This window comes from Nelumbo nucifera, chromosome 2, assembly GCF_055504915.1.
Source record: "Nelumbo nucifera cultivar China Antique chromosome 2, China Antique-T2T, whole genome shotgun sequence".
In the NCBI taxonomy this organism is placed as follows: Eukaryota; Viridiplantae; Streptophyta; class Magnoliopsida; order Proteales; family Nelumbonaceae; genus Nelumbo; species Nelumbo nucifera.
In genome coordinates, this window is record NC_142650.1 from 86898309 (window position 1) to 86910622 (window position 12314).

The 12314-nt window shown below is 39.5% G+C and overlaps 1 protein-coding gene across 2 annotated transcripts in view; it reads right to left on the bottom strand.

Moving 5' to 3' along the window:
- Window positions 1–3885: 3885 nt before the first annotated feature.
- LOC104606069 (thioredoxin-like protein CITRX, chloroplastic) overlaps window positions 3886–12314 on the bottom strand; it is a 29117-nt gene continuing 20688 nt past the window's right edge. For both annotated transcript variants that reach the window (XM_010271120.3, XM_088896969.1), the window contains exons 4-5: window positions 4606–4686; window positions 3886–4518 (exon numbers count right to left, since the gene is read on the bottom strand). In XM_010271120.3, coding sequence (XP_010269422.1) covers window positions 4402–4518; window positions 4606–4686 — 198 coding nt within the window. In that variant the 3' untranslated portion in view covers window positions 3886–4401. The remainder of the gene's footprint in view (window positions 4519–4605; window positions 4687–12314) is intronic.

The following is a 12314-nucleotide window of genomic DNA, read 5'->3' on the forward strand; positions in this document are numbered from 1 at the left end:
GTTTGTTTAACATCAAGTTAGTAACATGGTGAATTTTAGACATTTTGAAAAGTTGTGGTGAGTTTAAGAGAAATGCTGAAAGCTCATGGTGAGTTTTAGACAATTTCCCTATTCGTAAAAGAAATAGAAGGAAAAAAAAAAAGAATTTCAGAGAATAGAGGGATTAAGCCCATATTTTTGTCCTAGAAGAAGAAGAAAACAAATTATTAAAATTAAAAAAAAAAAAAAACAAGTAAAAATCAATGTATTGGCTGAGCAAAATTTTGAATTCTTCCTTGCATATTAGTTCAAGCTTTGCACTCCAAATCTGTTGCTTGCACCACTATGTGTAAGCAGCTATGTAACTAATCAGCCATTCCATAAACATAGGACTCACACTGACATGTACAGAATACTAACATGCAAGATTCAAAGTAGCGATATGTATACGTATCATGCCGACGGCTTACCAATATGCCCCTCCAGGGGTTGTATCAGGTCAAACACTAGTTTAGAGGGTAGTCGGGCCTTAAACCAACCCCTATGAAGGTTTCGAAAAAAATTAAATAAAACTTGAAAAAGTACCGATACAGGATGATATGCCCTACCGGCATATCAACCTATATCAATACTTTGAACCATGCTAACATGTTAACTCGTAATTGATTAATAGCCGCTTTACACATCGCTACGCGAGAAGCAATTCCAAATTCCAGGTTTTAAAGTATCCATGGCACAGCATACATGTTAATTGAGCCTTAGCAAATAAGAAAAATAATGAAAATAAACTAATACTTTAATTCATAAATTGAATAATTTAGTTTAATAAAATCTACTTTGTTATTATAGTCTCAAAAAAAATATAATATAAAAATATATAATGGTACCGTGTTTAATATACCTTAGCAGTTAAGTGATGCAACCCTTCGTGGACACCTTGTGAGTTGTGGCTTAAGCATCTCTATTGACAACTATACTCTTTGCTTTTATTACTTATTTAATATGCCTTAGAAGTACTTATTTTAACAACCACTTAAGGTTGTTTGGTATCCTACTTTTCACTTCACTTATTATGTTTTTAAACACTTATTGGGGTGGGATGTTTGGTAAGCTACTTTTTCCATAAGTGCTTATATTGACACAAATGACAATTTTAGCCCAAGGTAGCAGCCTCCGACCCTTTGTCCCCAAACCCAGTCCACTACTATGAAATGTACCATATTAAACTATGAACAGAGAAAGCCAAGTTTGGGAGTTCTTACCAACGAGAAGATGGAGGAAAACTCTGAAGATTGAAACAAAGACCTTCGTGATGGAGGAAGTTTGGACTCGGGGAGCATTGGCTCTGAAGATAGTGGAGCTGAGACGAGCCTCCCTTATTCTTTCTGGACGAGCAGTTTCGTTGTTCAAAGGAGTGCTAGAAGGGGCAAAAAACGCGACACCAGAAAGAGGAGGGAAGAATTATTACACTGAAGTAGGAAGAAAGTATGTTTTAGAGACAAGAGAAAACAAGAAGGGCAGGTATATTGGAATTTCTGAGAATTATGGCGAGGGTCTGAAACAGTTTACCTGTTTCCCTGAAGGAAGAAAGGCGTCGGGTTGGGACAAGGTCGTACAAGCCATTCAGTAATTCTCCAAAAACGGCTTTGGAAAACAGAAAAGGTGAGGAAAAAGCACCCAATGCACGATAAAAGGCAGGACAATTTACTGATGGAGTTGGGTGAATCAAGGGAAGAAACAACATAAGGAGAGGAAGATGAAGATCTATACTTAGCAGCACACTTGAGCAAGCTCAAAACGTGGGTGAATGTATCTAAAGAAGAGTGGGGAAAGAAGCTGGTCATCACGGCAAAGGAAACTGTTGGTGATTGGACTAGCCTAGAAGAAGTTAAGCAGGTTCTGAGGATTTCAGGAAAAGTGGAAGCTCAACCTTTTGAAGGGAGTCAAGCGGTGTTAATTTTACCCGAAGTATGCAGGTGGGCCTACCTATCTCGGCCGTAACTCAACAAGGCCTGGTAATAGTGGAGAGACGGTCTCCCTGCACTAATGAAAAACTCGTCGAGCCAAGCACTGGTATTGAGCTGAGAATTCTGTGGATGCCTTTTCACCTTTGGACATTGGAAATATTTACAAGAGTTGCAAAACTTTGCGGAGGAGAACTGGAGGCCTTCAATGTCAATAACCTGAGAGCAGCTGTAGTTCATGTGGTAGGAGCAAAACAAGAGCTAATCCCTCGAGTGTTAGAAGTATACACTAGTGGGGTAGAATACAAAGCCTGGATTGCAACCTCCATGGAAGCTCAGTGGTGGGAGGAAGGACGTCCTGGGGAAGACGACAATGATGTGGCAAGAAACCGATAGAGAGAAATACGGAGAGCAAGAAGTTTCACCGTTGAGGAAACTCTGAAACTAGGGAAGGAAAAGATAAAGCAGCACAGCAAAATTCCTTTTTTATCAACAAATCGGATTCATGATTTCAAACTTCAACGGCCAACCTCAAATCTTTTGCCCAGGTGGTAACGTCTAATTGGGGTGGGGATGTTCGACCTCTGTGGCAAGGCTGAGGACTGAGGATGTCTCTATGGCAAGGCTGAGGACTGAGGAAGAAAAAACAGGAACGGTGAGATCTACGAAATTACTAGGGACTGGTCAAGTGTAGATCTGCGAAAACCCAGAAAAAACTAACCTCTTGCCACCGGTTAGTTCAAGTGTAGATCTGCGAAAAAACATAGAGTTAGTGTAGATCTGCAAAGAACGGGGAGTTCAAGTTAGAAAAAAACCAAAGAAAAATGATTAAATGAGAAAAAAAAACTTGAGAAAATAGAAGAAAGTGACTAAACGACAGGTCCGTCGGCCACTTCAAAAAATACAACTGGTGCAATGCTACTTGGGTTTGATGTTCGAATGAATGGAGGAAGAGGTTTAACCCTCGTGGGGTATTTTAGGTATTACAAAAAATTATTAAGGACTGGTTTGTCCCATTTTTTTGGAGTACTTCTTCAAGAAGTACTTAAAAAAAAACCAACCTAAAATCACTTTTTTAAAGAAGTACTTTAAGAAAAAGAACTTCTTCCCCACTTTTTTACCAAACACACAAAACCATTTAATAACCACTTAATGTTTGGTCCCAACTCTTAAAAGTACTTGTTAAAAAACGTACTTCTTTTAAATGTTCTCAAACACTAAGTTGATTTTGAATTCACTCACAACACGTTGCAGCCATGCAATGAAAACATCTCCCCATGAATGACTACTTTGCACATTTACCTACCAATAACAAGTATGTGATTGGTGTGAATTGCACTCACGAATTCAGATTGAGTCCTCACAAAATTTATTCACATGGTCACACTGTCATTACAACACGTGTAGCCATGCATTTGAAACATCTCCATAGAGTCCGGATCTGCTCCTCACACCAACTTCACAATGTGTCCCGCCGCACATAGGAACATCTCTTATACTTTGTATTGTTATTTATGAGGAGATGTTCCCAATACATTGTAAGATGGGGCTGTGAGGTGGTTTGAGGTGCCCTCTGAGTAAATCTCAATTCCTCTATACATGTATGATTTTATTCATACGAAAATGTTACCAATGTACAACTGCAAGAATTGTGAGGACAAATTTTATGAAGACCAAAACATCTTCTGTACTTATATTTATTATTCATGAGAAGACGCTCCCAATTACACCGTGGGATGTGGGTGTGAGGTCAGTGTGAGGAGCAGATCCCAGAGCAGAGGGGCCCACCATTAACCATCACTCATGTCATGCCTTTTCTGGGAAACGAAAGAGCAATTTTTCTCTTATTGAGCTATTGTCTATTTTGGAGAGGTAGAATGCCCGGAGCAATTTTTCTCTTATTGTCTATTTTGAAATCGGGCAAGGCCCATTGAGCATATGTTGGAAAGAAATCGTTTCTTCACTTTGGCCCAATTCAACGGTTACAGTTGCATCATGGATATTCAAGTAGAAATGTTAGTAAGAAGTTCAATGCACCATGTAGCATAGGCCTGGCCGCTGGCATGAACATGGACACAATGGACATTACTAACACGGAGGAGCCACTCATCATCCTCAAATCTATATTAATGGAAATAAGGTCATCTTCCTAGTTTTTCCTATTGCACAAAACTCAAACTGATCCCATTTAGAAACTCAACCTCTTGAAAGTTCATCTCAGCAAAATCAGCAGTTAATCCTTTTAGACAACAAGGCTTTTACCATCACTATTCAATAGTTAGCAAGCTGCAAGCAAGATAGGCCTCGGACGCAATTTATCAATGTGCAATCACCCTTTCCATCTGTTAATGTTGAGTCCTGGCACTGCTGTCAAATTGATCCTCATGACAAAAGGACCATGCATTGTCTCACCAAATTGTGATCAGATTTGAACACAATATTCTTGCCCCACCATTGCTCACATTTCATTATCAATGATATCCCTAATCATCTGCGTTGGGATGAGCCCTTCAGTCCGAATTGCTTCCTTATTTGGATCAGGACTAATGAAATATAGGGTTGGCAAGCCACGGACCTGTAGTATAAATTAGAAGATTTTAACTTTCAAGATTCATACAATCTTTCAGAGGAAATTCTGGCAAAGAAGTTGAGAATCTATTACCTGCATATCACGGGCAAACTCATACTCATCGTCTGTGTCAACCTTAATAAACAATGCATTGCTCTCATACTCCACAGCGAGCTACAAAATGTAATTAACAACCTTGAATTCTTTATAACAAATAAACAAAGGCAGCAGTGATGATAATAGCAGAGAGCAAAATGGAACTCCATGACGTTAAGAAAACCAATTGACTTTTCTTCTGTTGGTTACAAAGATTTAGTTCTAAAAGTGAAAAATAAAATGACAAAAAAGAATGAGAATCGAGAGAACAGAAAATAAAAGGTAAATCTTAAATGAAAAGACCTTAACAAGAAACAAATTACTCCTTAGTGGGTCCTCTCAAAACCTACTAAAGTAAAGCATCCACAACTATCATTGGCAGACTTCAGAATGTGAGGAGATCATAACATCCAAATCTGAAATTTCTCAAACAAAGTAAACCAAATTTTGCCAAAGAAACCATGAAATGTCCTTTTCTTTCCAAGACTAGACCACATAATAATTGGAAGAATTCACTTTTACAATAGAGCAAAGGCCAAAAGCCTGAAATATTTGGTCCTTATTACAATTAAACTCCAAGGAGTGGCAAATAACCTAACCGCTTATAAAACATGAATTGTCAAGCAAGAAGCCATCAAAAAATAGATTAACAACAGATTCAGGAGACGAGTTATGAGGAAGGTGAGATGATTTAAAAGGGAGATAGGGATCAGGTTCAAATGGGCTAGAAGAAAAGAGAATGGTTTGGCAGGTACCTTGGCCAAACAAAGGGGGGTTAATAGGGAGCATTTGTTTTGGGTGGCATTGTAATAATCATAAAAATATTGGGTCTTCGCCCCATTTCTTGGAATGCTAGGTGTAAGTACATGGAGTTAAATATTGCAGAACCCATGATGGAGGATGTCCACTGCCGGTAGGTGCAATCGCATGTCCGAGAACCAGAATCGCAAATCTACATATCTCTCGAAACTCAGAGCACAAAAACATGAAGTCTATGATGTAGTCTGCGGTGTGCAAAGAACGCTCCTGCAGGAGGGATCACATTGTACAATAATAAGCAAGCTTCTAGTCCCTCACTTGTTTGGTACCTAAAGATAGGAAACTCTAAAGACGGGAATTTCCAATCCCGTGGGATTTTCATGGACACGTGGCGAAACCCCGAGTCTCTCACTTGTTTGGTACCTAACAAATTATAACCACTTTTCCAATGGGAAAGTTTCCTTGGTCTCTACCCAACTTTCCTCTCAAATGGTAGCCTTTTCTATATAAGTAGAAGAGGTTCAAAGCCTTCCAAGAGAGATATCCCTCCTAGACACTCACGCAAGGCACCACTCTGCAGCCCCAACCCTAGGGTTTCCTTACAACCATCTCTCTCCCTCTTCTCCTCTCTTTCCCGCCATTCTCTCAAACCTTCGGAAACGAGACCGTTACGAACAAGGAGTCCATGGCACTTATATGAAAATCTCTAGTTATATCTCCAATCTCTAGGGAATATAGCACTTCAAGGGTCTGTGTTGTTAAGTGTCAGCTTCATCATGATCCATTCATCGAGTGAGAGTTAAAGATGATTGAAGGCAAATTTTGGTGGAGATTTACGGGGACCTTGTTCTAGTCTCTCGATTGGGTCCTCCGACTCCCAAGAACTAAACGGTGTCATCGAAGTCCTCTTGATTACAAGCAACCTACCTTGTTGTAAAACCACAAGATATAATCTCATCGCCACCATCTCGAAGCTCCAAAACCCTCCCTCTTTCTTATTGATGCCCTCTCTTCATGCCCTCATTCCAATATTGCAATCGCAAGGCAATAACCATTACAATGGCTCCAAGATTCAACCAGCACCTTCTGGCACAGCAAGTCGAACTCAAATCCCTCAATGACGAGTCTCGATGTTGTCGTTGATAAAAGAGTTAGAAAATGGCCACATGTAACGGATTGTTTAGAACCAACAAAAATTCCGCACCCGATGACTCAAAATCAACTCTCTTTGCTAATGGATTCTTTCCCAGATTGTCTGAACTAGGGGATCCCAATATCAATCCGTGTCCTTGAAAGGTATGATCCATCTCGTTCGTATCGCTAATGTTCAAATCTTGATGTAATCTCTTCTGGTCTTCCTAGCTACCCCTTATAACGCAATTTTAGGGATTTTGAGATTGTGTCGCTACCATATTCTCTCTTATCAAAGCTTTTGTGCTTCCATGTTAATCTTAAGCATTTAACTAGCTATTGAGGTTGAGGTTGTCTAGATGATTCTCGGCCAATGTGTAAAAGATGACTTCTAGAAATCCGCTTTAGTTTCTTCATGCACCTCTCTTTGTAGGAATTTGTACAAAGAGTGCTCTGCTTTAAACAACCAACAGAATTGGTTGTGAGTTCTAATCATGAGCTTCACTAATCATATTGTCCAGAAGAGAAGGAGAAGAGAAGAGAGGAGAGATTTGAGAACAAAAAAATCTTATATGGCGACGCCAGCTTTAGTATTTATATTAGGGCGATCTTAATCATAACAAGAAAGAAAAATACAATAGTACCCCTATGGTACTAAACTAAATATAAAAAACAATCTTTTATCACTCCCCCTCAAGTTGGGGCATAAATGTCAATCATGCCCAACTCCCCCTTTGACAAATTTTTCTTTAATAAAATGCTTGTCTACCTCAATGTGCTTGGTTCTATCATGCATCACTGGGTTAGCAGCAATATTTATGGCTACCTTGTTATAACCATATAAAGTCATAGGTCCATCAACTATAAATCACAGCTCACTCAACAAATTTTTTAGCCACTCCATGAGGCGTTGCCCTATATTCAGCTTCAACACTAGACCTAACCACCACATTCTACTTTTTGCTTCTCCATGTGACTAGGTTCCCCTCTTTTCACAAACAATGTATGATCAGATTGACACTGCTTGTAGCCTCTTTGTTGTACAACTACATGAAACCTGTTGAACCAGGCTCTTGGTGATTGTTTCAGGCCATATAATGACTTCTTCAACTTACACACTTTCTATTCATCACCTTCAGCCTGGAAACCAAGGGGTTGTACCATGCACACTTCTTCAAGATCACCATTTAGAAATGCATTCTTAATATCTAGTTGATGAAGATCCCAATTAAGATTAGTAGCTAAAGAGAAAATGACCCTATTGGAGTTCATCTTAGCAACCGGTGCAAAAGTTTCTACATAATCCACTCCATACACTTGAGTAAACTCTTTTGCCACTAAACAAGCTTCATACCGCTCCACCGTGCCATCAGCCCTATGTTTTACTGTAAAAACCCATTTACATCCAACTGGTTCCTTCCCCTCAAGAAGATCCACCAATTCCCTTGTACCATTTTTATGCAATGCATTAATTTCTTCATTTATTGCATTTGTCCATTCAGGCACTAAGAGAGCTTCTACCACATTCTTAGGAATAGGAGCATTGTCTAAGAAAGAAAGAAAGAAAGGCTCGAAAGGAAGGTGAAATGTTCTCATAGGAAATGAAATGAGAAATGGTATGCTTAGTGGTGCAAGACCTAACACCCTTCCAATGAGCAATAAGAAGGTCAAGGTCATCAACAATGGAGGTATCAATAGCAATAGGGTCAAAAACATCAATAGGTACCTGGTTGGGGAGGATCCACCCCCCGGAGAATTTGATTGCATTGGTGGTATAGTTTCTAGATGCTCCACACCTCTTGAACTCTGTTGGCCTTTGTGACGAGGGAAGAAAACACAGAAGGGTCGAAGATCATGAAGAGGAGGGAGCTGAACCTGTTTTTCCTCGTTCCTACACTCTCCCCAAGGAGAAACAAGAAATGCTCTCAAAGAAAGAGACATCCATAGAAACATAATATTTCCGAGAGATGGGATCAAAGCACCGGTACCCCTTCAAAGATGTGGGGTACCCCAAGAAGATGCAAAGAATAGCACGAGGATCCAATTTTCCACAGATGAAAGGTTTTAAGCAAAACAAGAACAACCAAACACACGTGGAGGAAAAGAAAAAAGGGAGCCTTGGGAAACAAGAGTTGATGTGGGGCTTTGCACTTTAACCATCAAGAGGGCATGCGATTAATGAGATATGCAGCACAAAGGATATCCTCAAGCCAAAAATGTTTTGGGACATTCATATGAATCAGTAATCCCCGAGCCACTTCAAGAAGATTGGGGTTCTTTCTTTCAGTAACACCATTTTGTTAGGGTGTTTAAGCACATGAGCCTATGGTGGAGTGATCCACACGAAGCAAAGAATTCCATGAAATCATTATGAAAGTATTCTTTGGCATTATCGGATTGGAAGACTTGGATTTCAATTTGAAATTAGGTGAAGATCATTTGTTGGAAATCTTGGATAATTTTTGGTATTTCATCCCTAGTTCGCATGGGATACACCCATGTGTATCTAGAGTAATCATCAATAAAGGTAATAAAATACTTGTAGCCAGTCTCAGATGGTAAAGTAGCATGGCCCCAAACATCAGAATGAACAATATGGAAAGGAAATTCAGATTTATTATTCCTCGAAGAAAAATAAGTTCTACAATACTTACTCAATTGACAAGTTTGACATATAAACTCTGACACTGACAACAACTCTGGAAACACAATTTTTAAGGACTCAAAAGATAAATGACCGAAACGACTATGCCATAATTAGACCTGACTCTTACTAGACTAACTCTTAGACTATGATTGCAAGACCAGCCTTATTCTTCAACATGTAGAGTCCATCCACCATACTTTCTCTAGCAATCGTCTTCCCCGAGGCCAAATCCTAAATCACACAATAAGAAAGGAAAAGATCACTGAACAATTTAATGAATTGGTAATACTACTAACAAAAAACAAATTGATAGGGAATTTTGGAACATGTAAAACATTAGAAAGGGTAAGGCTAGAGGGAAGAGAAACAGTTCCTTGACCAATGTAGAGAATGAACCTCCAGCTAGTCTCACCTTGTCTCTTCCAGAGAGAAGATGATAGGTCTGAAAGTAGGTGAACTTACTAGTCATGTTTTGATGCCTTAGAATCAATTATCCAAAGAGAGTCGGGGGAATGAGACGATACATGGAAAGCTATGGCAAAATTACCTAATGTAGACACAAATGAAGTTGAGGGAGGAGGAGCGTCCATCTAACGAATTGCTCTACCATAGAGTTCTAAATGGTCACGGAAGGAATTGATGATATCCTCCTTAGGTCAGAACTAGAGGTGTGTGTCTGAGCCATAATAGTAGTCGGGGGCTAGCTCTCCTGAGTAGCCATGTTTGTTATAGTGAGCTTTCTTGGACTTTGTTGTCCTAATATCTTATTCAGATCTGAACCTTGTGTCTTACTCAATTCCTGAGCCCACTTTGGCTTCCCATAAAGATCCCAACATGTATCAAGAGGAGTATGTCAAGGCTTCTGGCAATGGGTGCATCATAGTTTGTCTTTGTCATCCACCCGTTTTTGAAAGTTCCCATTCTTAAAGGAATTTCCTCTACCTATAACAACATTCCCTTTCGCTGCCAACACAATTGCATCTCCCCTAGAATTATTCATCAAATTTCTTCTACTTTCCTCTGACTTTACTAATGCATATCTCTTGGACAGATGGAAGGTCTCCTCATAATTGACTCCCTCTTTCTGAGTATAACCTTTCGCTACAAGCTGAGCTTTATAGGTCCCAACACTCCCATCAAGGCCCTTCTTCCTCTTGTAGATCCACTTGCAACCAATTGCTTTCACCCCAAGGGGCGGGTCTACAAGATTCCAAGATTCCAAACTGCGTTGGATTTCATTGAGTCCATCTTGACTTTCATAGAATCTACTCACTTCAGGGAGTCTATGTCTAATATAGCTTCCATCAAGTGACTTTCTTGATCATAGCCAAAACATACAGGAAGTTTAGATACTCAGGTAGATCTTCTAAGTTGGGTGTTGCCATCTGGAACTTGTGGACTATCTCCCACTATCCCTGAGCCATCCTAATCAAAATGACTTCCTGATGATGATTGCTCAAGAAGTAGTCCTCTTCTAAGAAGTGGACACTTCAACTAACAAAAACTTTTTGTTCTCATGGACTATCTCCCACTATCTCTCCTGAGTAGCCATGTTTGTTGTAGTGAGCTTTCTTGGACTTTGTTGTCCTAATAGCTTATTCAGATATGAACCTTGTTTCTTACTCAATTCTTGAGCCCACTTTGGCTTCCCATGAAGATCTCAGCTTGTATCATGGATATGCAGAGGCTTCTGGCAATCGGTGCACCATAGTTTGTCTTTGTCATCCACCCTTTTTCGAAAGTCCCCCTTCTTAAAGGAATTTCCCCCACCTATAGCAACATTCCCTTTCGCTGCCAATACAATTGCATCTCCCCCAGAATTATTCATCAAATTTATTCTACTTTCCTCTGACTTTACTAATGCATATACCTCTTGGATAGATGGAAGATCCTTGTTTCCTAGGATTTGTACTCTAATGGATTTATATACAGGGTTCAAGCCAAGAAGGCAAATATTCGTTGTTGTGAAATAAGGGGCCTGTACGCTTCTGCATCTTCATCACACTTCTAATCCACACTCTAATAGTGATCCAATTCCTTTCGGATGGAAGTCAAGTCCGAATAGTACACAGAAAGACTCCTCTCCCCTTGTTTACAAGTAAATGATTCCCGCCTATAATTGATAGATCTTTGCATAGTGGCGCAATTCAGAATAGGTTGACTTTGCTTGTTCCCAAATCCCATAAGTCGTTTTAGCCCACATAAAATTTCTTCTCACCTAAGGTTGCACAGACACTAAATACCATGACATTACCATGTTGTTGTTTGGGTTCCATCTATCATATTCAACCCTCCTAGAATTAGATTCTTTAATTCTCCCATTTATATTTCCTATCTTTCCCCTTGTAGTAATGTACAACCTGATCCCCTTTGACCATTCTAAGTAATTAAGACCATCAAGAGGTATGATAGCCATAGGGAAGGATAAATCTATACCCCCACTCAGTCCATTCTGCATTGAGGAAACACCAAATGTGGCAGAATCTTCACTACTCATGATAACTGTTTCAGGTCATACTTAAAGCAATCACAAAAAACCTAAAACAGTACAGTCCAACACCACAAAAAATTAATTTTTATTTAATTTTTTCTTCAGTTCACACAATTTCCCCTTCACACACTATATTACTGCTGGAAAAAATTTAATACTGCACCAGGAAAAACAGTCACAAAAAACCTAAAACAGTACAATCCAACACCATAGCAAGTTTTGTTTAATTTTTTCTTCAGTCCACACAATTTCCCCTTCACACATTGTATTACTGCTGGAAAATTTTAATATTGCACCAGGAAACTAGAGACAACCACCTTTCAGTTCAAACACAGCCCTTCAATCACCAATGAAAAAATTGTACTTCTGTTACAGCACCTACAGGTCATCACTGACCTACAAACCAACCACAGGACTGCTGTCACAGCACATACAGGTGACCAACCTACAAACACACCACAGAGCTGCTGTCACAGCATATACAGGTCATCACCGACCTACAAAGCATTACAAGGATCACTCAATCCCACAAAAAAGGAAAGAACAGGTGCTGATCACCTCACATTAGTTAAGCGAACCTATTACAGGTTTTGTCCTGGTACACGACCAAAAAAAAAGGAGAGGGAGAAAAATACTTCTAGGATCAGTCCGATGCTGTACTCTGGTTCTTCAAGAAAA